We start from the raw sequence: 25,987 nt of genomic DNA, 5'->3' as shown, positions 1-25,987 counted from the left end.
CGCCTGCGCGCCGCGTTCTGCGCTCTCATCATGGCGGCGCGGGGCCATGTGCAGGACCCCAACGACCGCCGCCTACGGCCCATCTACGGTACGGCCCCGGCACCCCCATCCCCGGCACCCCCACTCCCGGAATCCCTGCCGGCACCCCCGATCCCGACACCTCGACCGGGCACCTCCACCACCGGCATCCCTATCCCCGGCACCTCCCCCCCGGCACCCCTGCCGGCACCCCTGATCCCGGCACCCCGACCGGGCACCTCCGCTCCCGGCACCCCCATTCCCGGCACCCCCGATCCCGGCTTCTCCAATCCCAGAACCTCTAATGCCCTGCACCCCGACCGGCACCCTGATCCCGGCACCCCTAATGCCCCGACCAGCACCTCCATCTCCGGCACCTCCACCCCCGAAACCCCGACCGGCACCCCTGATCCCGGCACCCCCAGTCCCGGCACCCCCAATGCCCGGCACCTCCGTCCCCGGCACCTCCATCCCCTGCACCCCCAGTCCCGGCACTCCTAATGACCTGCACCCCGACCGGCACCCCCGATCCCAGGACCCCCAATGCCCTGCACCCGAACCCGCGAACTCGGCCCCCCCAGTGCCCGGCATCCCCAATTGCCGGCTCCCCCATTCCCTGCACCCCTAGTCCAGGCACCCCCGCCCCCTGCACCCCGCTGTCCCCCCGCCACTCCGCGCCCCCAGCCCAGCGCAGCCCGGGGTTGTGTCGGGCGCTGGGCCGGGGACACTGTGGAGGCTCCGATGGGAGGCGGGAGGGGGGAGTGCTACCCCTGGAGGTGGGGATGGTGCCCTGGAGCTGGGGATGGCGTTCTGTGGAGCTGGGGATGTTGCTCTGTGGAACTGGGGTTGTTGCTCTGTGGAGCTGGGGATGTTGCTCTGTGGAACTGGGGATGTTGCCCCTGGAGCTGGGGATGTTGCCCCTGGAGCTGGGGATGGTGTCCGTGGAGCTGGGGATACTGTCCCTGGACCTGGGAATGGTGCCCCTGGAACTGAGGGATGCTGCCCCTGGAGCTGGGGGTGCTGCCCCTGGAGCTGGGGATGTTGCTCTGTAGTGCTGGGAATGGTGTCCTGTGGAGCTGGGAATGGTGTCCCTGGAGCTGGGGATACTGTCCCTGGAGCTAGGAATGAGGCCCCTGGATCTGGGGATGGTGTCTTGTGGAGCTGGGGATGCTGCCCCTGGAGCTGTCCCCAGTGTCCCCAGGATGTGTGCCACTGGTGATGCTTCGGAGTTTGGAGGCAGCTTTGTCTCCCTGCAAATACGGAGAAAGAGAAGGAAAACTCTTCCCTCCCTGAAACTGAAGAGTTGATAGAATTTGGGGCAATATTCCCAACTTTTTCAGCACAGATAAAGCCTCTGTCAGGTAACCCCCCCCTCGGGTTTGGGTGCGGTGCTCAGACAGGGGGTGATGCAGCATTCCTGGGGTGCTCCAGGGACAGGGAGGAAGGGGTTTGTTCCATCCAAAATGCTCAAGTTCTCTGCAGTTTGTCTTTATGTAACATCTTTGAGTCTCTTCCTTGGTGTGCTGTCCATGCTGTGACAGCCAGTTCTGGGTGTGCAGTTATTTGTGTTGTGAGCTGGGTAAGAAACGGTCTCAGTGGAGAGGTCTGGGTGAGTTCAGCCCGTGCTGGAGCAGGTGATGGTGAATATCTCAGTGTGTTCCTTTCAGAGAGTAGAGCCTTTAGGGAGGGCTTCAGAGTGTCTTTGTGCTCGTCCTGGAGAGGATGATCTGCAGTGTGAGGTTTGAATTCGGGCTGTGGTGCTGCAGAACCCAAAATAAAGTGTGTTTTGTTAGAGATGTAACTGCACAAGGTGCAGGATCCTCAGCTGGGCAGGGGCAGCAGGAGGGCCAAGCTCTGCTCTGGATGTAACCCAATGTTTTCAGCTGTGCTGGGGCTCCCCAGAGTTCCTCGACAGCTCTGCTTATCTTTCATCTGGGCTGGTTCTCCTTCACCTGCAGGTTCAGGTGTTGCATTTCCAGACTCTGAACATCCCCACCTACAGCTGGCACTGCCGTGGGCTGGAGTTTATTTTCCTTGAGCTTGGATTGCCTTGGAATGTGCCACCTACTTGGGCTTCCAACAAACTGACATGTTAACAAAATAGAATCCCTTCATTCTGGTGCAGTTTAGGGATGTTTGTGGGTTATTTGGTTTACTTTGGGAGACCAAAGACAGTGGTGGATAATTTATGTGTCAGTAATTGTGACACAGATCCTTAAACCTCTTTCTGATGTTCTGTTCTACTCTCTTAAAACCTTCTCACTGGGAAAACCCTCCTTAAGTTTGACTGCTAAAGGTGACACGGGGGTTTTCCTGGATTGGAACACTCATGTGAAGACCAAGTGTGGTGGCTTCAGGCTGGGTTTTGTGCAGCAGTGTTTAGTTTTGGGGAGCACAGCCAGGCTGGCTCAGGTGAGGGTGCTTTGGGTGGGCTCAGGAGCCCAGTGAGCTCTGCCCTGGTTCTGCAGCACACACTGGCTGTGGAAACAGGGGAGGAGCTGCTGAGTGTAGAGATGGAGATGCACAGCTTGTACCCTGTGCCCAGGAGTCACCAAAGGTCACCTCTTTGCTCAGGAAAAGAGTCTGTCTCACAATGGCAACGACAGTCTTGAGGGGGGAAAGGTGGATGGTACAATTCCAGTTAACTGGAATGAGCTCCATGGACAGTTTGGGCAGAGCAGTGTGAGCACAGGGGGCAGCTGAGCTGGGTTTGGTGGGCAAAGCTGAGCTCTGGAGGGAGGGGAAACACACAGGGGTCATGTCCTGATCTAAAACTCCTTGTTTGGAATTGTCTGATAACAGTCTGAAAATTATCATTCCAAGCTAAGAAGGAGCAAATGGTCTCGGGATGGGTTTTGTGCAGCTGGAGTTTCACTGGATGGTGGGATGTCCCCTGGGAAATGTTGGTGCCTCACATCTGTGCCTTCCAAAGCAGTCTGGGGGCAGCACCGTGTGCTCTGTGGGGGGACAGGTTTGCCCTGCCTGGGGATGGATGGGGTGGACAAGGAGTTCTCACTGAACTCTTCTACAGAGTATGTTTAGTTTGTGACCTCTCCTACCTGTGAGAAGTCACTGAAGGTCTCCCAAAGGCACACCCAATTAATTTCTACTTTTCCTGCTGAGCCACTGGAGCAAAGAGCTGCCAGCAAAGAGCTGCTGCTGCTGCAGAATCCTCTCTATTGTGTGCCTCTTTTGTTGCTGTCATGATCTGTGTGGAGTAATTACAAAAGCCTGTTTGTTTGGGTGACTAAAGCCAGCACAGCGAGGTGAATGCTGCACCCACCAAGTGACACGTTGCTGACAGTTTGGCTTAGGAGAAGGTGTGCAGGGTGGTTTGTGCTGCTGGTGCAGCAGCCCAGGCTGCAGGGCAGAGCTGGGGGTGGCTGTGCAGGGGCCCTGTGCTGTGTGTGATGCTGCTCTGCTGTCCCTGTGCAGATTATCTGGACAATGGCAATAACAAAATGGCAATCCAGCAGGCGGATAAACTGCTCAAAAAGCACAAGGACCTGCACTGTGCCAAGGTAAGTGTGGGGGGCACCCCCTCCTGTGCCTTCTTCTGCTCCTGCAGAGGCCACAGTGTCCTCTGAGCCCTCTGGAATGTCTCTGTCCCAACCCACATGTGTCCTGTGTGCCCGAGAGCTTGCACAGGCTTGTGGTGGTGCTGCAGTGTGGGTCACACCTGAGCTCTGCCAGCACCACCCAAACCAGCCTGGGCACAGGGCTGGGCCTCAGAAATAAATCCTCTTTGAGACCTCGACTTGGGATGTTGCCCTGTAAGAGTTTGGACCAAAACATCTCCTTGGGAGTGAAACATAACAAGTGAACAGGTTGGGCAGAGCAGCTGTGGCTGCCCCACCCTGGGAGTGTCCCAGGCCAGGTTGGACAGGGCTTGGAGCAACCTGGGACAGTGGGAGGTGTCCCTGCCCATGGCAGGGGTGGGATGAGATGGGCTCTGAGGTCCCTTCTCACCCAGACCATTCCATGATCCTGCAGGCACTTGCTCTTCTGCCTCGTGCCCTCTCCCTCCTTGCTGTGCCCCTGGTGAAGGGAAGGCATTTTTGTTTCTCACTTTTCCAATCATGTGACTCTCCTTTCCTCATTTCCCTGGGGGTTTCCCTCTGCAGTTCACACCACTTCTACATTTTGAAAGCTCCCCAAGCTGCAGAGAGTGTCATTGACCTGAATCTCATTTATGTCACTTCTCTCTGGCCAGTTATTGGAAGAAAATAAATGAAAATGGGCAGGACTGGGCAGTGTGGAGCCTGCAGGGAGAGCAAACCCAGTGGCAGGTGCTGCTGGAGCAGCCTGGCTGTTTGTTAAGGAATCCATCCCCACTCCTGGATGCAGCCTGGCTTTGGGAGGTTTCCTTTACAGCCACATGGGTTAGAGGCTTAATAAAACCTGATGTTCTGTAGGGGGCTGAGGGGGTTGGACAAAGCCTGGCAGGAACCAGAGCATTTCCACTGGTAACTGTAGATCCTGAGGGCTGCCTGTGTTGTGTCCACAGGTCCTGAAGGCCATTGGCTTGCAGAGGACTGGCAAGCAGGATGAAGCCTATGCCCTGGCACAAGAAGTGGCAGCACTTGAACCCACAGATGACAATTCCTTGCAGGCACTGACCATCCTCTACCGGGAGATGCACCGACGTGAGTTTGTCCCTTTGCCTCCCCTGGAAGTCTGTTACTGAAGTTCTTGAGAAGTTTGAGTGACCCACCAAGCTGGGAAACTGCAGAGTGCAGGGTTTGTGTGCCTGAGAGACTGTGGGAGGCTCAGAGAACTGAAATGATGCCTGGAAGGCTCTGGTGATCTCCATAAAGCTAAAAAAGCATGTTCAGGCTTCTCATTAACATGATTGTGTAACAGTTCCTAAATGAGGCAGGCTGATAATCACCAGCAGCCTGGGAGTTCACTTCTTGTCAATGAAACTCCTGGAATTTATTGTCAGCAGATGTGGCAGAGATGCCAAATCACATGGGATGTGGTTTGGGGTGTGATGTGCTCGGGGGGTTCAGGCTCAGGGAACTGGGGACAGACTGGGGGACATCCTGCCCTCCCAGTGGGGCCACAGCAGCTTCTCAGGCTGGTTCCCCCTGGTGATTATTGTAAAAGTACTAACTCCTGGCTGTTGGGGTGCTGGAATGAGGTTCCATGTGCTCTCCTGAAAGGAGCCAGAGCTTGTGTCCTGCCTCTCTGTGTTGTTTGTGGCAGCCCCTGGGGGTGGGTGCCAATATTTCCTGCTGGAGAAGTGGCACAGAGATGGGGCTCTGGTGCCAGTCTGCACCTGCTGGGGCTCTCCCAGTTTGCCTGGGGAGTTAAAACATCCTTTCTTAAATAATACCAAAGTTTTGTGTGTGTGTTTATGACTTCAGCAGAAACCCCAGTGAGTGTCAAGAGCCTTTCTGTGTCACCAAACAATTCCCATAAACATTACACTGAGCTTTGTAACTTCAGGTTTGTAACTCAGGACGGGGTGGGTGGGAGGCACTTCCACTTTTGGTCCTGCAGGGAAATTGGAATTAGATGTTTTCTATCTGTGTGTCAAGTGGTTTTAAACTGTGTGTGAAAGAAAAATTACATTGAGTTTTCTGATACTGCACAGAGCTACAGTTTTATGTGTAAGAAAAGAATCTGAAAGGATGAAAATGTAAGAAATTGCTTATTGTAATATCAGGAGTATTTTGTCATGATAGACCCATTATTAAAAAGTACAGGGTGAAATAATTGTTTAGAGCACTGAAATAGGCAGTTGGGAAGTAACATAATTAATGTAAACTGTGGTAAGGACAATTAATTTGATACCAGGCTGTGAGAATGTTGGGATTGATACATCATTCATGTGGAGAATCTCCATTCAGTTTAATGCTCCAAATCAGATGAACTTTGTTAAGAAAAAGACTTAAAACTCTTCAGAACAGTTCAGATGCTGCTCTTTAACTCCATTTTGAGGTTGGTTTGGGGTTTTTTTAAGCCCTTTTGTCCTGTCCCTGCTGTCTGTGGTGCCAGGGCCTGTTTCTGGGGCATTCTGTGGGTGCCACTGGGGTGATTTCAGAGCATCCCTGGGGCCTTTGGGGGCTGTGCTGTGACTGCTCCCAGGTTTGTCCTGACTGCAGCCTCTGCTTTTGGTTTAGCTGAGCTGGTGACCAAACTCTATGAGGCAGCTGTGAAGAAGGTCCCCAACAGTGAGGAGTATCACTCTCACCTCTTCATGGCCTATGCCAGGGTTGGGGAGTACAAGAAGATGCAACAGGTATGAGCAACAAGTGGGGTTTGGCTGTTTCAGGGTGGATTTTTCTGGATTTCTTGCTGTCATGTTAGCAGGAATGTTCCAAAAGCTGAGCTTGGTTAGTGCAGAAGTTAAACTCTGTGTTGGTTTTTAGAGAGAGGCTTAAAACCCCATTTTTTAGGGGTTGGGTTGTCTGAAGACAGAAACTCTTTTCCTTAAAGCGGTGCCTTTAACTGGTCAGTGCTTTTTTCCTGGCCCTGTGTTCTAAGGAATTCTGGAATAGATGAAAACACAGAGCAAGGTCTTCTGATCCCTGTTTTCCCACTTGATTTCCTCCTTAGTTCTCTGTTATTTGGGAAGAGGAATCTTGCCCATGCTCTTCCTTTGGCATCCAACATACAACTTGTACTGATGGAGTTCAGTGGAGAAAATCTATAAAGCACTTCAAGTGCATCTTCTCCATCAAATGAGGGGCCTGGAGGATGCCTGGAAATGGAAGATGATTTTCCAGGCATGTGTGCTCAGTGCTCTGTGTAAGAAAGCTCAGGGAGCCAAGAAATGAGTCCCACACTCTTGTGTTTGGGTGACTTGAATTCTTGTACAAGTTTGGTTTAAGTAACTAAAAGAAGTTGTTGATGCACCTGGAATGACCTGTGACAACCTAAACCTCTGTGTTAATTGTACTCCTGACTTAAACCAAAGAGGGAAAATGCCACAGATAAAAATATTTGACATTTTTGTGGTGGTTTATCTGTTTAAACTGTCAGACAAATGTGTACCTAGTTAAATTATCACTTTCAATACCAGTTAAATCAAGTCCTCATTACCAATATCACATTGTCAGGGGCTGTTCCAGGGTGGTCTGTGCACTGCACTGAGGATGGTGCCAGACTGGGGAGTGAAAATCAAGCTCAGTGTCCTGTTCCTGGGGCACTTCAGCTGAAAATCCTGGCAAAGGCAGGCAGGGAATTGGCACAGAGTCCAGTGTGGTGTCAGACTGTGGTACATGTAATTCCCTACAATTAATTGCAGGGTTTGTGTGGGTAGTTTGTTATATCCTGGGAAATGCTCCTTGCCAGGCCTACACTTGGAAACATTCCCACCCTCTGTTTCCTTCCTTGGGATTCCCACCTGGATAAAAGCCCTCCCATGGCATGGTGTGGGCACTGCCCTCATTGCTGTCTGTCTTCAGAGCTTGGAAACAAATGTATTTCAGGAATGATGAATCTTTTGTCTTCTGTCTTTCAGGCTGGAATGGCACTTTATAAGATTGTACCCAAAAATCCCTATTATTTCTGGTCTGTGATGAGCCTGATCATGCAGGTGTGTCAGTGCTGGGTTTGTCCCTGCAGGTTTAGTCTGATGCAGAAATGTCCTCAGGGGAAATATGGGGAGTATTTCAGGTCCTGTGTGATGCTGGAGGAGGACTGAGCCCTCCTTTGTGGTCCAGAATTAGTGCTGAGGTGTTTGTATAATGCAATTTAATTGTTGCAGTACCATGTTTGTACAGCTGGGATTATTCTCTGGTCTGAACTCATATTTTAGTAGAGAGATACTGAGCAAATCCTGAAATATCTGCAGTTTCTCAGTCAGAACTGCTCCTCTTTGATGAGTTTGTAAAGGCTCCTGTAGGCAATAAATGAGAGTTGTGAACCTGGCCCAGAGTCTGCAGGAGCAGACACAGGTCAGCTGTGCTGCTCTTGGTTGAGGCAGAGGTTTGGGCACTGATCAGAGGCAAAATCAAACAAAAATAAGCAGGAGGAGCATTAACCACATTGCAGGTGCTGTGCATGGGAGGCACAGGTGTGTTCTGGCTCAGGCTTTGCCCAGCAGTGCTCTGTGCTCACATGGCCAGTCTGGGCAGTAGAATCAAAAATCAGCTTTTCTGAGTCCCTGATGGTGCTGCTCCTTTCCCCAGGGTGCAGGTCCCAGAGGGCAGCTCAGAGTGGGCTGGGGGAGTGGGTTTTGAAGCCCCTGGTGTGGTTTTTTTGTTTTCTTTTAAGCTGAGAAAAGCAGCGGGTGGGACAAGCCAAGAGGTTGCAGAGCTGTTCCAATAATCCTTCTCTCCCTCAGTCTATCTCAGCACAGGATGAAAACCTCTCCAAGACCATGTTTTTGCCACTGGCTGAGAGAATGGTGGAAAAAATGGTGAAGGAGGATAAGATTGAAGCTGAGGCTGAAGTAAGGCTTGGGGATCCTTCCAGCTTGATTTGAGCTTTACTGGGAGGAGCAGTGCCCTGGGAAGTTGATTATTTTAACAGTTTCCCCAAGATAATAATCAGTGATGGTCTGGAGGTCAATGTGGGTGCAATGGGACAGAAGAAAAACCAGGAGCAGGGGGTTAAGAGGGGTTTGGAATTGTGTGGCCAAGGCAGATTTCTGGCATTTCATTTGACTGATGAACTGCTTTGCTCCCTGGGAGGCCCCAAGGAAAAACCTGAGGACTAAGAATGGAAAAAAAGACCTAAATTTCTGAATACTCCACCCTCTGTGATGCTAAAGATAACTCTGCAGGCCTGGTGTCCCCTGGCTTATTTTTTGGCACACCTGTGTGTGGTTTTCCCAGCAAAGGTCATTGCAGTCTCTTCTTTCTTTTAAGGTTGAGCTGTACTACATGATTCTGGAACGTCTGGAGAAGTACAAGGAGGCCTTGGATGTTGTGAGAGGAAAACTGGGAGGTAATTTATTCTGTTCATAACTCACAGTTCTGTGAAGGACACAGAGTTTTCTCCTTTGCTTCAGACTTGCCCACTGCCTCCAAATCAAAAATTGAGATATTTTAGGCAGCCTGACTTAGCACCAACCTCAAACCCTGGAGGAGTTTGGGCAACCTGGTTTTACCCACTTGTTTAAACGTTACTCAGGTGTTTGTGATGTTTAAACATTACGCAGGGATGGACTGTGCAGTAGTAAATTGTGTGAATAGATCAGCTCAGTTGGTTAAAACTTGGTTGTAGTAATGCCAAGGTCATGGGTTCAATCCCCTGTGTGGGCCATTGAGTTAACAGTTGGACTCGGTGATCCTTGTGGGTCCCTTGCAGCTCAGAATAGTCTGTGAGTCTGTGATTGTTGTATCCCTTTGTTTAAAAGAAAAACTGAAGTCCCTAAAATCCTTCCTGGGGGTTGAAACACCCCTGGGAGTTCGGAGGGTTTGAGGTATGGAAGTTCCCGCGGGAGGTGTCTCTGTGCTCTGGGGGCACCCCTTGTGCTGTCCCTGCCCTGCTGTGCCTGCTGTGGGCAGGGCAGTGGGCAGGGCAGTGCTGAGGGTGCCTGTTTCTGTGCAGACAAGCTGACCAGCGAGCTGCAGAGCCGCGAGAACAAGTGCATGGCCATGTACCAGAAGCTGCGGCGCTGGCCCGAGTGCAACGCGCTGTCCCGGCGGCTGCTGCTCAAAAAGTGAGGGGGCAGGGCCAGAACTGGGGGGGAACCCTGCCTGGGGGGGTGGCTGCTCTGGGGGCTCTCTGGGGTTAAACAGAGCAGTATCAGAGCATCTGGCAGCACTGCCCGAGCCTGAGGAGAAGGGTGGGCTGGGCAGTAGGGCAGGGATGTGGTGAAGGGCTCAGGGCTGTGGGTGCTGCTTTCTCATCAAAATAAATGAGAGTTGTGAACCTGGCCCAGAGTCTGCAGGAGCAGACACAGGTCAGCTGTGCTGCTCTTGGTTGAGACAGAGGTTTGGGCACTGATCAGAGGCAAAATCAAACAAAAATAAGCAGGAGGGGCATTAACCACATTGCAGGTGCTGTGCATGAGAGGCACAGGTGTGTTCTGGCTCAGGCTTTGCCCAGCAGTGCTCTGTGCTCACAAGGCCAGTCTGGGCAGTAGAATCAAAAATCAGCTTTTCTGTGTCCCTGATGGTGCTGCTCCTTTCCCCATGGGGCAGGTCCCAGAGGACAGCTCAGAATGGGTTGGGGAAGTGGGTTTTGAAGCCCCTGGGGTGGTTTTTTTATTCTCTTTTAAGCTGAGGAAAGCAGCGGGTGGGACAAGCCAAGAAGTTGCAGAGCTGTTCCAATAAGCCTTCTCTCCCTCAGTCTATAAAATGTTCTTACCTCCTAATTTTGAAAGGCTGTGCTGGTTGTCCAGCTCTGACTCTCCTGGACAGGGAGGGAACTGCCTTTATCTTTCATTTCCTAGAAGTTCCTTTCTCTCTCCTGGGCAGAGCTCACACTGGGAAGTGCATGGAACAGATGCAGCAGAGACAGAACATTCCAGGCTGAGCAGATCTGTCAGCAGAGATGTGTTTGCTTTTTGAATTTAGCTTTGCCTTCATCTTAGATAGAAGTTAAACACAAGAGAAACTTCTGCCTTTGCATTTTGTGGGAATGTTGCTGAGCTCTGGAATGTAAATGTGAGGAGGAGAGTTTATAGCTTGCCTTAATTTTGCATTGAAATAGTTTCATACATTTCAAGAAGTTGAGGGTGATGGAGTTCTTAAGGTGTGAGACCTTTTGGAGGGGACATGATTTTACAGTTGGGTTTTCTCTGTAATATGATTATGTGCCATTGCTTAAGTTTCTCCTTGGCAGGGAATGCAGCTGTAGCTGTGAGTTCCTGTTCTGGCAATTCCCTAAATTTCATCCTGTGCCTGATTTTTGTTCCAGCTCAGATGATTGGCAGTTTTACATAACTTACTTTGACTCAGTGTTTCAACTCATTGATGAGTCCTGGACACCTCCAGCAGGAGAAGAGCAGTAAGTTGCCCATTTTGCTGTGGATTTGTTTGCCCTTCGTGTTCATATATTCAGTGTTTGGGAGACTTCTTGCCATCACACCCCAAATGATGTGTTTTCCCTGCTTTGTTTGGTGTGTTCTGCTTTTCCCTGGGTCTGGGAATCCTTGGGAGCAGCTGATTGTGCACTGCAGGACTCCTGCAGTCATCACTTACTCTGGTGGTGGGTTTAGTGGATTTGAGGTTTACCCGAGGGTGTCCTGGGAGTGCTGAGTGTGTGTTGGCAGTGCCCCCACCCTGGGCACAGTGCAAGAAGGTGTTGTCTGTGCTTGGCAGCTCTTTGGAGGGAGAGGTGCACTGCTCAGTGGAGCAGGCTGTGGAGTTTGTGGAGCAGAGGATCTCGGAGGAGTCCAGGAGCGCTCGGCCGCTGCGGGGACCGTATCTGGCCAAGCTGGAGCTCATCAGGAGGCTGAGGCACAGAGGCTGCAATGATGAGTACAAACTGGGTGAGAGCCTGGCTGGGGAGGGGCACAGGGTGGCAGCACTGAGGTGACACAGCCCCTGGGGCCAGGGCACACCTGCTGCTCTCTGGGCTGAGAGCTGTAAAAGCAGTAGGGAATGAGCACTGAAGAAAGGCAGGTAGTTCAGACTAGTCCAGGCTTGGAAAAGCCAAGTTTTCAGGCCCTCTGGGATCCAGGAGGTGTCACTGACACTGTGTTGCTGCTGCTCTGCTCCTTGGAAGGGGGCACGGGCTCAAGCTCTGCCAGGGGAAATTGAAGTTGGAGATCAGAAAAAATCCTTTCCAGAGAGAGTGCTCAGGCATTGGAATGGGCTGCCCAGAGAGGGGGTGGATTCCTCATCCCTGGAGGTTTTTAACCTGAGATTGGCTGTGGCACTGAGTGCCATGATCTGGTAAAGGGACTGGAGTTGGACCAAGGGTTGGACTTACTGATCTCAGAGGTCTTTTCTACCCCAATCTGTTCTATGATTCCTGCTGTTAATGCTGCAGTCTCTGGGGGGAGTTTGTTCAGGTGGGGTTTGCTTTTTAAAAACTTGCATTTAAAAATGTCATTTAGGGAATCAGTGGAAGAGAATGTGATTGATTAGAGCAACATCTGTGCTCCTTACTAGTTCTTTTTGTGTTTCTATCCAAAAATAAGTCGTGGTTAGCTGAGCAGAGGCGGGGTGTGCATTCCTGTGCTGCTGAGCTCTTACCTGCCAGAGGAGCTGAATGAAGCTCTTGGGGGTTTTTGATGTGTCCTTGGTTACCAGAGACACTGAACCTCTGTTAAAATCTGCAGCTCTGTTTCCTAAATTACTCTGTAATCCTGAAAGGGGGGAAAAAAAGGTGTGAACAGAGAGTTCTCAGAGTGATTTTTACAGATTCAGCTTGTACTGGAGCTTGTTAAAAGATGCACTGGGCTTTCTTTTTCCTAGGTGATCCAGAAGAGCTAATGTTCCAGTACTTCAAAAAGTTTGGGGACAAACCCTGCTGCTTTACTGATCTCAAAGTGTTTGTGGATCTCCTCCCCTCCAGCCAATACTCAAAGGTAAGGAGAAATAAAGGGTGGCAGGAACTGCGGTGAGTGTTTGCACTCTGGGCCCTTTATCTTCAAACACCTGTGAAAAGACTGGAAACATCAAATTTTTCCTTTCTGTTTGAAATTCAGAGAACTCTTTGTGCTGTAGAAAAATCCTGTGGACGTGTGAACACCGAGCAGTTCCATTCAGAGGGTTTTTACTGGAGGTTTAAAGCTGAGCTTGATCCTTGTATTCCTTTGGCATTTTTATTACCATTTCAAGGTGCCAGGTGGTGTCAGGCTGTGAGCTCAGACTTCTCTGTTGAATGGGAAAAAGCTGCTCCCTCCTCCCCCGCAGGGAGGGTGTCCCAGGGATGCTTTGCATGGCTCTGGCAGTGCCAAAGGATGGACACGGTGATGCTGCTCCAGGGGCAATGGAGGGACCTGCTTTTTGCAGAATCTTTGTGAAACAGCTCTCCGGGGCTGAAAAGCCCATTTGTGCAGAGTCAGGAGCAGCCCTGAGTGACCTCAGCAGCTGGGAATGCTGTCACTCAGCCCTGTTTGTGTGGGCCATTGTGTGGGATCAGCCTGGGAATCGGGATCAGCCACAGGCTGGGAGACTGTTGATAAACAAAGGGTGGAGAAGGTTGTGCTCTTCGTTTATTTACACATTTTTGAGTGCCGGTGCAGCTCCTCCCACTCCTGCTGAGCAGGGGTGGCCCTGGTGGCTGCTGAGGGTTTGTGTCAAAGGTGTGTTTTACCCACTGGCAAGAAGTGTGGTCAGAAGGATATTTATCTCCTGGTTCAGGGTTACCTCGCAATGGTTGTCACCATTTCCAGAAGTGCTGCTCAGGTTTAATCCTGACTTTCCAGGAAACAAACTCTAAACCAGGAATGGGAGGAATGATGCTGAGTAGTGGCTTAGCCCATAGTTTTGTCCCAGTGCCTGTAGAGCCATGGCTTTGGATAAGTTCTCTAAAACTTTCTGCCTGGCCTTAAAACTGCTGCTGATTTCCTGAATGAATCGTGGAGTGTACATTGTGTCACAGGGATGTATTGGAAGGTTTTCCCAGCTTTTGGCTGTTCCCCGACAGGCTTTGAAGCAGCATCTGCAGCAGTTTAACTTGGTCAAGGACACGAGGAGGTTTTGTGATGCTGAAAGGCTGATGAGTTTTGAAATTGCAGTTTTCAGTTCAGTAGCTGAGAAGGTTGAGACCTTGCTGGGCCACTGACACGTGAGATGCTCCAGAAGTAATGCTCATGACATCAACCTTGACTTCCCAGAGGTGTAAATTGGAGTGCAGAGCCAAGTGGTGTGGCTGAGCTTGCTGAGCTTGGCAAAGATCCCCATCCAGTCCTGTGGGAAGGCTGGAACTGGGCTCTGTGGTGCCTGCTGGTGCTCCTTTTTGGCTGGGAAGCTTTTTGCCTCAGGCTGGTATTTGATGCAGTTTCTGTGTGTCAATACCAAGTGTAGTAAAGCTGAATCCTTTGACTTTAAGTCAGTGTTAAATTAGCCCTGAAATCCATCAGTGTTCACAATAAGGAGCCGCTGTCCAGCCCAGACTCTTCTGTCTCCCATTAAAACTGCAAACAATGAGAGGCTGCTTTTCTGACAACTTAATTCCAGAAAGAAGTCATTAATCAAAGCTGATGACCTCACATTACTTCAGAGCTGGAGGAAAATATAACAGCTCGTGCCTGGAAGTGTGCTGTGAAGCCTTTCAGCAGCTAATTATTCTAATTGCATCTGGTGTTACTGGGAGTGTTAACAGGTGCTTGAACTCCCTGGTGTGTCAGTGCGTTGGAAATCTGCCCCTGAGTATTTTTTTCCTCTCCATCTGTTTGATGAAACTTAATAAATAAAAGCTATTGAGTGGAACCAGAGCTGTGTGCCCAAGAATTAAAAAATAGCCAAGTTAAATTTATTACGTAATTTGTGTGGAGAAGTAGAAATGTTAGTTCAGTTTAATGCTCCAAATGAGATAGGTCTCTTTCTTAAGGAATTTTAAAATTGCTCAGAACAGTTCAGATGCTGCTGTTCATCTCTGGTGGGGTTGGGTTGGGGTTTTTAAGGCTATGGCTGAGCAGTGTGGTTGGTTTGCTTGTCACACACCCTGGTGTGGCATGGTCAGTGCCCCACTGGCTGCCCCGGGGTGAGTGTGGCATGGTCAGTGCCCCCCTGTCTATCCTGGCTGTCCCCTGGGTGGATGGTGCTGGTGTGGCTGGGGCAGTGCCCCCCAGCTGTCCCCAGATCAGTGGTGCTCATGTGGCATGGTCAGTGTCCCCCTGGCTGCCCTAGGGTGGGTGTGGCATGGTCAGTGCCCCCCTGGCTGTCCCCGAGGTCACTGGTGCTAGTGTGGCATGGTCAGTGCCCCCCTGGCTGCCCCAGGTCAGTGGTGCTGGTGTGGCTGGATCAGTGTGGTGGTTGTGCTGCTCACACACCCTGGTGTGGCTGGGTCAGTGCCCCCCTGGCTGCCCCAGGGTGAGTGTGGCATGGTCAGTGCACCCCTGACTGCCCCATGGTGAGTGTGGCATGGTCAGTGTCCCCCTGGCTGCCCTAGGGTGAGTGTGGCATGGTCAGTGCCCTCCTGGCTGTCCCTGAGGTCACTGGTGCTGGTGTGGCATGGTCAGTGCCCCCCGGCTGCTCCCCCCAGTCAGAGGTACTGTGCCCTCAGGACTGACCCTGCGGTGTCTCCGCAGTTCCTGCAGCAGCTGCGCGATGTCATCCCGCTGTCGTCGGTGGCTGAGAACGAGGTGGCCCTGCCCGGGGACATCAAGGCCCTGCAGCAGCACCTGTGTGTGGTGCAGCTCTCCAGGCTGCTGGGCATCTACCACGCCATGGACAGGAAGGAGAAGCTGGCGGCAGTGCGGGAGCTGATGTTCAGATACCGCCACGGGCTGCAGTTCGGTGAGGAGAGCCCGGGACCTGCTCCTGAGCCCGGTGCTGGTAACACTGGGCTTGCTGCCCTAGCCTTGCCTGGGCCTCAGTTGCCTTCCATTTTATTACATTGTCACCTGTGTGTCTGAAAGATAAACTCGATTTTCCTGGGTAGTTCAGAGGGTGCATTTCTCCTCTGTGCACTGAACAAATGCCCAGGCCAGGAGTGTTAATTTGTAAATCCTGCAGCTGTGGGAGAGTCTTTTCTTCTTCCAGCAGATGTCAGTGTATGAAGTGCCCCAAAGTTCCCTCAGTGCTGAGCAAATGCAGGGTGTACAAGGTTGAGTTTTTAAGGCAATTCTGATTTTATGAACTGCACTGTAGTTGTAATCCATTTGTGTGGGTGTGTCCCCTGACAGCTCTGCCTGTGACATCGAGCTGACAGCTCTGTTAGCAATTCAGGGCTAACTTTCTTCTTTCTTTTTAGGGAAAGCTTGTTTGAAAACTGAGTTGCAGTTTTCAGATTATTACTGCCTGCTTGCAGTTCACCTGCTGCTCGATCTGTGGCTGGAAGGTACATTCCCCTGCTTCCCACCCCCCTGGAGGGCTGGCATGGGGGGCTGTGTCCCTGTGGGCAGTGGGTACCTAGCATGGCCTGTACCTTTCAGGGCTTGGTTTTGTGCAGTATGAGATATTTCAGGAGTCTCTGTTCAGCTGGTGTTTAACCTGATTCTCACTGACCTCTAAAGGGGTTTAATTTTTCTCATCAGTTCATTGTTTCTCTCCCTTTGCACGAGTTCTGCTCACAACTCCTCTCTGACACCAGAAGTTTGGAGAGCTTTTCTTCCCCTTCCTGACATACTTTGTCTTTTAGATCCCTGGTTTCTAGACCTGCTGGGCCCTGTTCCCTGTCTTGAGTATTCCTGTGCTCCACCACTGCTCTTTGTGGCTGTTAATCCCACAGTGCCCAGTGGGGGATGTCTGTGGGCACTGCTTATATCCCGTGTAGTTGTCAGTTATGCCTTTGTCTTTCCCAAGGAAGATTTAGTGTTTAACCTGAGTAAATCCATGGCCAGTCTCCTGGCAGCTGCCTGGTGGATGTGGGCTCTTGAATTCCTGCCTCTTTTGCATAATGCTTGGGATTACTCTGTGTGTGCAAACTGGAATTCTCAAACAGTTCAGGATTCATAAGGGAAGGTGGCTTTGCCTGCAGTGGGCTCACTGGGAGCTGGGTATTCCCTGTGAGGAATTCCTCCTGCCCACTCCCCCAGGGAGCAGCTGCAGTGCTGAAGCAGGTGCTGCTCTGTGCCATCTGCACATGGGGATCCCTGGCACCGTCTGGGAGGTGTGTCAGGCTGGGAAGCCTCAGGCTCAGAGAGAATTGTGCCTGTTCTCTGTGCTCACTCCTGTGTTATGTCTGTCCCCAAACCAGGTGAAGAGGCAGCTGTGTGGCAGTGCCTGACCCTCCTGGAGGAGGGGTTGGCTCACAGTCCTTCCAATGCCCAGTTCAAGCTGCTGCTCATCCGGATCTACTGCCGGCTCGGGGCGTTCGAGCCGGTGGGCGAGCTCTACTCCAGCCTCGATGCCAAGCACATCCAGCACGACACCATCGGGTGGGTGGTACATACTGAGAATAATCCCTGCTGCTGCTGGCCCTCAGAGCCCCTCCTGGCAGCTGCACTTTCCTCTGCCACCCAAAGTGTAGCAGATCATCAGCTTTTCATCCACTGTGCACAAGTGTTTGGGTGTTTTGAGACACATCCATTGCAGAACACTCCCCTTTTGGGAGTGTCTTCCCTGGGTTGGGTTTGCACTGAATTAACCAAGAATTAATCCAGAGGAAGGTGGTGAAATGTCTGCCCTGCTGCCAGTGTTCCAGCTTGTGGTGTTGCTCTGCAAAGCTGGGGAGCACCAAAACTAAACACACCAAATGGCCTTGGGTGGTGTGTTTGGGGTCACCTGCTTGAGTGTGTTTAGGGGTCACCTAATTGAGTGTGTTTGAAGGTATCTAATTGAGTGTTTTTAGGGGTATCTGAGTGTGTTTGGGGGCATCTAATTGGGTGTGTTTGGGGCCACCTGATTGAGTGTGTTTGGGGATATCTACTTGAATGTGTTTGGGGGTATCTGATTGAGCAAAACTCTTGCACACTAAAGGTGGTTGAGGAACTCGCAACAATCCTCATACTATTTTTAAAAAATTAAGAATTCCTCCCTCTCCTTTCAAAAGCCTGAAGTTGACTGTGCAAGTTGTTGATGTGAGCACTGTTCCCTCTTCACATCCCTGCTGGATCTGGGCTGTGCTGCAGCTCTGTGGGTTGGGCTTTCCAGGGCTGACACTGCTGTGGTTGCTGCAGGTATCTCCTGACACGCTACGCCGAGTCCCTGGGCCATTATGCTGCTGCCTCCCAATCCTGCAATTTTGCACTCAGGTTTTTCCACTCCAACCAGAAAGATGTAAGTTGAAAGAAACCTCTGTGACCTTGGAACAGGGCAATGTGTCAAGGAGACTTGGCAGTCTGTGCCCTGGGTAAGGGCTGGTGGAAATGCAGCTTGATAACATGATGGCAAGGAGGAATTGTGTGTGCAACTTTGTAGTAAAATTTGCCTCAACCTGTGCTGGTTTGGTTGTTAAATCCCACTAGTGTTGTTTTGGTTGTTAAATCCCACCAGTGCTGGTTTTGATTGTTAAATCCCACCAATGTGGTTTGGGTTGCTAAATCCCACTGGATGCCCTGTGGAACATCTGGGCATTCCCAAATTAACGCAGCAAAGGGGGTGATTTAAAGAAGCAGAAGTGCCACCTTCTCCCAGAGACTGAGGGTGTGCCAGGTCTGTCTCTCTGGGTTCACAATCCCCAGAAAGGCAGTTTGTTGGCAGTGCCCTGTTGGCTGGAGCCTGACCCAGGGCTGTGTGTTCTCCCCAGACCTCAGAGTACATCATCCAGGCCTACAAGTACGGCGCGTTCGAGAAGATCCCGGAGTTCATCGCCTTCCGCAACAGGCTCAACTCCTCCCTGCACTTCGCCCAAGTGCGCACAGAGCGGATGTTGTTGGACCTCTTACTTGAAGCAAACATGTGAGTTCAGCTCCTGGCAGGGACAGCTGGGGGTTTGTGCATGGGGGGACCTTGTGGAGCTGCTCCTGCAGCTCTGGCAGACCCTTCTGAGCTGCAGCTCTGCCCCTGCTGCTCCCTCTGCCTTTAGTGGGCTCCAGTGGTGCTGAGTGGCTTCAGATTAGGTATTGGGAAAAATTCCTTCATGGAAAGGGCTGTCAACCTTTGTAACAGGCTGCCCAGGGAAGCGGGGGAGTCACCATCCCTGGAAATGTTCTAAAAACGTGTGGATGTGGCACTTTGAGGACGTGGTTTAGTGGTGAACAGGGTGGTGGTGCTGCCTTGGTGGTTGGACTTGATGATCTTGGAGGTCTTTTCTAACTCAAAGAATCCTGTGATTCCATGATTTTAATTTGCTTTCCCTTCACATCCCTGTGAGTGCCATGTGTGTGTCACACTCCAGCCATCAGCAGAGCTGAACAGGGTCTGTCTGATGTGGCCTGTCACTGAGCCAGGTTTTCTCTTTCCAGTGATCAGAAGTTTGATCTAATGCTGTTTGTTCTCATGTCCAGATCAACCAGTTTAGAGGAAAGTATAAAGTCCATGAGTCTGAGCCCAGAGGAGGATGACATTCCATGGAAAGATTTGCGTGATAACAGAGATCTGACAGTCTTGTTCAGCTGGGATCCAAAGGACAGGTGAGCAGAAACATCCTCAGCTCTACAGCCACACTGTTTCCTTGAACATATAGCAAAGAGATGCCTGAAACACCCTCGGCTCTACAGCCACACTGTTTCCTTACAACACACATGGCAAAGAGGTGCCTTCCAGGGCAACAGCCACATTTCATTTAACTCTTCCTGGGCTGGCTGAGTGCAGACTCCAACACCATCCAGCACTTCTACCAGTGCTGCCTGTTGAGGTGTTCATAGTTTTCTGAATTTCTGGCCTCTTCATACTTTATTGGAGAGCTTTGGGAAGGCTTTTGTGCCCAAGGGAAGCCTTAGCTGCTGTGCCAAGCTGGAGCATCTGTGGTAGATTTGGCTTTAGTTTTAGCCAGGCCTCAATTTAGCAGGCTCAGAGAATCTGTGTAGATTAGGAGAGACAGGTGTCACTTGAGTTAAGCAACCAAAGAAATATTTCATACCAGCTGACACAAAACTGAGATATAAATACAGTAGAGTAGGAGGAGGTTTTTTGCCAGGCTAACCCAGAGCAGCAGCACCTCCCTGAGCAGCTTTGGTGCCTTCCCCAGGGACCTGTCGGAGGAGCACCGGCGGCTGTCGCTGGAGGAGGAGACGCTGTGGCTGCGGATCCGGTCGCTGACGCTGCGGTTGGTGAGCGGGTTGCCAGCGCTGCGCCCGCCCGGCCCGGCGCGCAACTCGGAGCGCGCGGCGCACAACGGCGTGTCCTCGTGCCGCATCGATGCCGTGCGCGCCCTGCTGCGACAGCTCGAGGCAGCCCTGGAGGCGGGCAAGGAGTTCCTGGAGCAGCAGGTTCAGGTACTGCTGAGGCTCTGCCTGGCTGTGGGGCTGGGAGTGCATCCTGTGCCACCCCCTGCCCTCCCTGCCCGCGGTGGGTGGTGCAAGAGGTGCCACACTCAGCATGGGGAGAAGGAAAAGTGCAACACCTTTTTTCCTATTTCTCAGTATCCTGTCCTTGGCCCTCCTCCCACCCGGATGGCTGGCTTCTTCAGCAGTGGCAGCTGCCAGTGCCAGACCAGCTTGTTTTACCTTGTTAGTGATATTTATGAACTAGATACCAATGGCTTAGGTAAGTTGGCTGGGGCAGGGGCGTCCCTTGGGCTGGTAGGAGGGAGGGAGACGTGACTCTGTTTGGTTTGAAAGCTGCTGGTTGTTGGCTGGTGTGGATCCAAAACTGTTACTTTTCTTTTGGTTCTGTCTGACACTGAATTATCTGGGGGCCAGTGCCTTAATTTAATGCTTTCTACAAGTCTTCATTGTTGTACAGTATATGTTGATGTAACGCTGGCTCCTCTTTGAAAACAGTTGCATTTGCTTTTGACTGCTGACACCAAATTACATTTAAATGCCTTTTGGTTTTTTGGAAGCTGAAAATACAGGAATTTGTAGCTTATCATTTTATATTTCTGTTTCTTTGCAGAAGATTCAGCAGAACTCCAAGAAAGAATAGGGAATAGTTTCAAGTATTTAGTAGAACGACTGACAGGTAAATGGTAACTCAGGAACAGACACTGGTGGCTGAGGCAGTGCTGGGGATGCTGCTGGGGGTGCTGCAGGGTTGAGGTGTGTTAATGCACCTGCAGGCCCTGTGGAAGGTGCCTGGGAGGGCTGAGATTGCCCTTGGCTTGTCTGAAGTGAAGCTGTTGCATGCTCAGAACGTGCCATGTCCTGTCACTGCCCTTCCCCTGCAGCCTGGCCTGGCAGCTCTTGTGTCCCTGGTCCCTGGCCCAGGGGTGCTGATGAAAGGTGTGGAGGTGCTGTGTGTAATGATGCACAGTTTGGAGGAAATGTGAGAGCTGGACTTTGTCATGAACTGCCAGTGGGCAGTCCCCTCACAGCCCTGCATGCTGCAGAGATTTGTGATGTACAAAAAATAGGCATTTAAGGTGATCTACTTTGTCCTTTTCCTTTTTTCTTTTCAGATTTGTTCAATAAATGTAAAGGTGATTTGATTGAAGTCAGAGATGGCACCTTGAAAACTCATCCAAACCTGTTAGAAAACTTAGTCTTCTTTGTTGAGGTATTTTGTTTTCTTTGGAAACTTGAGATTTTGGAGGACTGGAGGGTAGAAAGGGACTGAAATACAGTGCGAGTTTGATCTCAGCCACTCACTCATGAGAGCAGAGAGTTTGTTGCATGTGCTGATTATTCTGGGTGTTGTCAGTAGGGACACTGAGTTTGGAAGCCTCCTGTGAGTGCAACTTGTGACATGTTTGTACCTGCTTTGCAGACGATCTCCATTGCCCTGTGGGTATCCAGTTACTGTGACAGCGTCCTCCGACCTTTTAAATCCAACCTGCAGAAAAAGAAGAAGAAAAAAAAAGAAAGCAGTGTAGCCATGGTACAGACAATATTCCTCTTCCCTCTCCCACCCTCCATCCCACCTCATTTCCACTGGAGGAAAAATCAGGAGAGAGCATGAGCACAAACTGGTGTTCATAACCTTTGCCTTGTGGAGGCTCATGGGGGGTAAAAGGTGACTCAGGGCTCATTTTGGAACCTGCTGTTTAAAATCAGAGGGTGCTGTGCCACATGTGACATGATGTGACAGCTTTTTAATGGGAAACACTAAAGTTTAGAGTGTCACAGGCCTTGGATGCACCACAGTGAACTTGTTAGCTGGGAGTGTTTATTTGGGTGGGTAAATTATGTCTTAGCACTGAAGGGAAGGGTTGGAGTGATCTTACAGTGTTGTCAGATAGAATGGACATTAATCTGCGTCTATAAATTAAAGATTTGTATTTGTTTTTATAGCCACCTGTATTTACCCATTTCCTGGATTATGTAACTGAACTACAGACATTAACTTCCAATGTCATAGATCATATCAAAGGGCTTGAAATCATTCTGACTGCACTAAAACTTGAAGAGCTGTCCCTCAAGGACACTCTGCTTTTACAGGTAAGAGATCCCCTTTGAACACACTGTGGTCCTCATGAATTTCCTGGTGTTTGAGGTGGTGGGGGTGGTTTAAAAAGAAGGTTTAAACAATTGCTGTGGAGTTAATTATTTCTCTTTTGCATTTTGCAGGAAGAAAAAAAGTTTACAAAGACTGTGCAAGGGAAGGTCCAGAGCAGTTACCATCACTCAGTTCAGGAAATTGGGGAGCTGCTGAAAAAGAGACTCGATACCATTAAAAAACTAAAGATTTGAGAACTTGCATCCTTGGGAGACTCCACAGGGGAGTGACACCAGAGTTCCAGACAGAAGCAACATCCACTATACCATCACTTTAATCCAGAACTTCCTCATAATGCATGAAGGACTTAAAATCATGAAACAATTTTTTAGGTATTACAGATGTATTGAGCTGATTTAAATTATTGTACATAAATGAGAAGCAGGGACCCTTCACTGGGGTTTGACCACTTTTTATACATGTTCATAAGCATATTGCAACAGGAGAAAATTAACTTTCTTCCCTTTTGATCTCTAGAAACAACTGGAGATGGTCTTTAGAAGCAGCAATAGAAAATCCAGTGTAAAGCATCTTTCTCCAAGGAGTTGTATTTTCATCACCATACAGTGTTTATAATTTTTGTATGGTCCTTGCCTTAGCAATGCAGAAACTGTAGATGTCCACGTTCAGCCACCTCTAAGGATGAGCCTGGTTTGGAGCTGCCTGGTTTGCCTGCAGAGCACCTGGTCCTGCTGGAGGAATTCCCTGTGTTGGTGCCGCAGGGAGAGGTGAGGCCGCCCGGGAGGGACCCTGCGCTGGCATCGGCCGTGCCCGGAGCTCAGGAGGGTTCCCCTGAGCACAGAGTGGAGGCAGGAGGTGACAGTGCACACAGGGCTTGTTTTCATCCCAAAAAACTGCAAGTGTGCTGAGGAGCAAACTTCAGAGAGAGATGGGAATGGGTGTTCAGCAAAAACCAGACAAACCCAGAGACCTTGTACATACTCCGTGAAGTCTGACACGGCGCTGGTATCATGTCAGTTCAATGTAAAACAGCAACAGTCAGGACTTTTAAAAGTGTATTTAGATTACTGAGACTTTAAGACTTCAATATTTTAATAGAAATTAAATCCTATTGGCTTTGGTTTGAAGTTGGCAGAGTGACTTTTGCTTCCACTGTGGAGTGAGGCTGAGGACCCTTTTTGTGCCTGTACACTTGGCTTGTTGCAGCTGAACTTTGGTTACCCAAGTACTGGCTCGTTAAGCTTTCTGTTAGAAAGTGTGACCATATCCTCTGCTCACACAGAATCTGCATTCCTGCTGGGTTTTTTCATTTTGAAGGAGCAATGCAGCCTAACGTTGATAGGTGAACAAAGTTCATGTGCCAGCAAAATGAGGGGCAGGACAGACTCCACAGATTCCTCATCTTCTCATTTAAAGCAGCAGGTATCCAAGGTCTAGATTTAAAGTTTTGAGAGAGCTGACTGCCTTTGTCATCTCTTCTGTTTTGTTAGCAATGCTAGAATGTTGATGAGACTATTTTTTTAATAAATCCCCTGTATTAAAAAAAAAGAAAAAAAAAGTCCAATAGCTGCTCTTGCTGGATTTAGTTTTGCTTTGCCCCATCCTGAAAGGGAAAGGAATGTCTGCAGGTTGTCAAATTGTTGTGGATGTGCTGATGGTTTACTCACCATGTCTGGTAAGTGCTCTGGGCTGGAGGAATACCAAAATGGGTTAAGTCTGTTTTATAGTAATCCTTTTCCTGAAGGAAAAAAAAAGAAAATAACAAAACTGAACTCTTACATGTTTCATAGAAATATCTTTTGAAAGAAGGGTGTGCTCCTTGAATTAAAGCAAGACTGGTGAGTGAAGTTGGTGCTTTCAGCTGTGCAGGGTGAGTGAAAGCAGTGCCAGTGCTGAGATGGTGCAGTGAAGAGCAGCACTGAGCCAAACCTGGCACTGCCCTGCTCATCCATGGGGCACAATGTCCCTGCTGCTGTCCCTGTGCTCACCCACAGGGCTCAGTGTCCCTGTGCTGCTGTCCCTGTGCTCACCCACAGGGCACAGTGTCCCTGTGCTCACCCACAGGGCACAGTTTCCCTGCTGCTGTCCCTGTCCCCTCCCCAGGCAGTGCCAGTTCCAGAGGCTCTGCACGAACACCAGCACTGACAGCAAGATTGTCACAGCACCCTCAGCCCGAGGGGACAGTGCAGGGGGTGGCCCATGCTGGAGTTCCTTCCACTGCTGTTGCACCAGGTTGAACTTAACTGGTCATGTCAGTGAAACAACAGCGACACAGTGAAGTGTGAGGTAACAGAACCAAGCCTTTGAAATCCTCCTGTGGGGCTGAGAGGAGAACTTGGTTTTAAAAGAGTTTCTGCATCATCTCCCTTGAAAGCAGAACGGAAACTGCAGGGAGACATGTCATCTGGGAGGAGATGGACCCACGGCTCGCTCGCCCCTGTCCCAGCACTGGCAGCGCAGGGGGACAGGGACTGTCCCTGTGGTCCCTGCTTTCCTTTTCCCAGTCCCAGACACTGCTGAGTGAGAACCTTGGCAAACAATTTTTGGATTCCTCAGTGTTTTCCAGAACCATATGCCAGCCCTTCCCAAGCTGTAGTTTCTCCCTAGGAGGAAGTGGTGGACAAAAATGACCCTGTACTGACTGGCTGGGGGCTTGGTTGAGGGAGAATTTCTCTCCCCCTATAAATTGTGTACAGTTAAATATATATTTCTTACAAAAGAGCATTTCCCCTCCAGAAAACGTCCCCTGGGGACCTGATATGAAATTCAAGCTATAACCCATTGCTGCTGTTCCCTTCCACCCTTAGGGTTTGTTTTTGTTTCGGATTTTTTTTTGAGGGGGGTGATGATTTGAAAAACATACCTAGAAGAAGCTACCAAGACTACTGTTTACAGACTGCAAAAATACTGCTTTTATACTACTGGGATCATGAGCCACGATCCTTTTACAGATTCCTCAACTCCTCTCGGCTTAAAATCAGTGTCTGATGTAGATAAAGGTTGGAAATCTCCTGCCCTGCTCTGTCTGCACCCAGGACAAACTGTACAATGCTTGTTTGTGTTGCCCATCATTTTTGTACTTTTTAACTGTTCAGAAATTGCATTTATATTTTGCAATCCTTGATAATCATGACTTTATTTTAACCGCTAGTAAACTTAGAAATTTTTTGTTGTTGTATTTGCAGCCTTATCTGAACTTTCTCTCCCTTGATTCCTGTTAATTTATGACTGTAGGAGATGTGTATGCCTCAGCCTTCTACGGACTCAAGTGACACAACTGCAACTGAACTGCTTTAAACTGGATGGGTTTATAATTTATATAAAAGTCAGTTTCGTTACAAATCAGTTTTGCTGCTTCTCATTTTTCTGTTTGGATGCTCCTCTACACTAAACCCCTGGATGGAGCCAGGTCATGCTGGTGCAGGGCAAGCAGAAAACCAAATTCCCTGCCACGAGGGAGGGTGGAGAGAGAGGGGGGGATCCTCAGGGGGTGGTGTCTGCTGGGCTGGGGCTGGCACATGTCAGCACTTGGGCACGGTGCTGCCAGCCAGCTCTGCATGCCTTGGGCATCCCTCACACTTCACCTGCTCCTTTCAGTGCACATCTGCCCTGGTAACACACAAAAAATCGTGTGGGAGGGCTGTGGCAAAGGCCACTGTGGGTATGACTGTGCTGCCTTCACATTTCATATATTTTTAGATTTTTATAGAGTTGGGTAGTTTCTTGTATTTAAACTAACAGCTTCTAACCCTGTGCCACATTCCTGAATTCTGTGGTAGGACAGTCATTAGAACATCTCGTATGGGACACTTGTACCAAGATTAGGGGAATAGAACAGGGTATAGCCATAATAAGATACCATTTTAGACATGGCATAATAAGAAAGCCGAGAAGACCTTGGAGAAGCTCCAAAAGTAATGCAAGGATGGTGAAGGTGAAAATGACTAAGGGGTCCTGAGACCTCCAACTCAGTTTCAGAGAAGGCGTGTTAAGGGATGGAACTGGCA

General features: G+C 50.1%; 1 protein-coding gene across 1 annotated transcript; it reads left to right on the top strand.

The window, feature by feature from the left end:
* Nucleotides 1-14: 14 nt before the first annotated feature.
* Nucleotides 15-22,412, top strand: NAA25 (N-alpha-acetyltransferase 25, NatB auxiliary subunit). Its single transcript, XM_071571889.1, has 24 exons — nucleotides 15-88; nucleotides 3,454-3,539; nucleotides 4,526-4,664; nucleotides 6,147-6,265; nucleotides 7,490-7,564; nucleotides 8,315-8,422; nucleotides 8,841-8,919; nucleotides 9,526-9,637; nucleotides 10,840-10,929; nucleotides 11,244-11,413; nucleotides 12,345-12,457; nucleotides 15,128-15,335; nucleotides 15,793-15,879; nucleotides 16,738-16,918; nucleotides 17,660-17,759; nucleotides 18,229-18,380; nucleotides 18,929-19,054; nucleotides 19,612-19,858; nucleotides 20,006-20,129; nucleotides 20,481-20,546; nucleotides 20,983-21,080; nucleotides 21,291-21,401; nucleotides 21,815-21,961; nucleotides 22,091-22,412. Exons 1-24 carry the CDS (start codon nucleotides 31-33, stop codon nucleotides 22,211-22,213), a joined length of 2,919 nt encoding a protein of 972 aa, XP_071427990.1. The 5' UTR covers nucleotides 15-30; the 3' UTR covers nucleotides 22,214-22,412.
* Nucleotides 22,413-25,987: the final 3,575 nt, after the last annotated feature.

The sequence above is a fragment of the Pithys albifrons genome, chromosome 17 (assembly GCF_047495875.1).
Source record: "Pithys albifrons albifrons isolate INPA30051 chromosome 17, PitAlb_v1, whole genome shotgun sequence".
Classification (NCBI taxonomy): Eukaryota; Metazoa; Chordata; class Aves; order Passeriformes; family Thamnophilidae; genus Pithys; species Pithys albifrons.
This window is presented reverse-complemented; position numbering and strand designations above follow the sequence as displayed.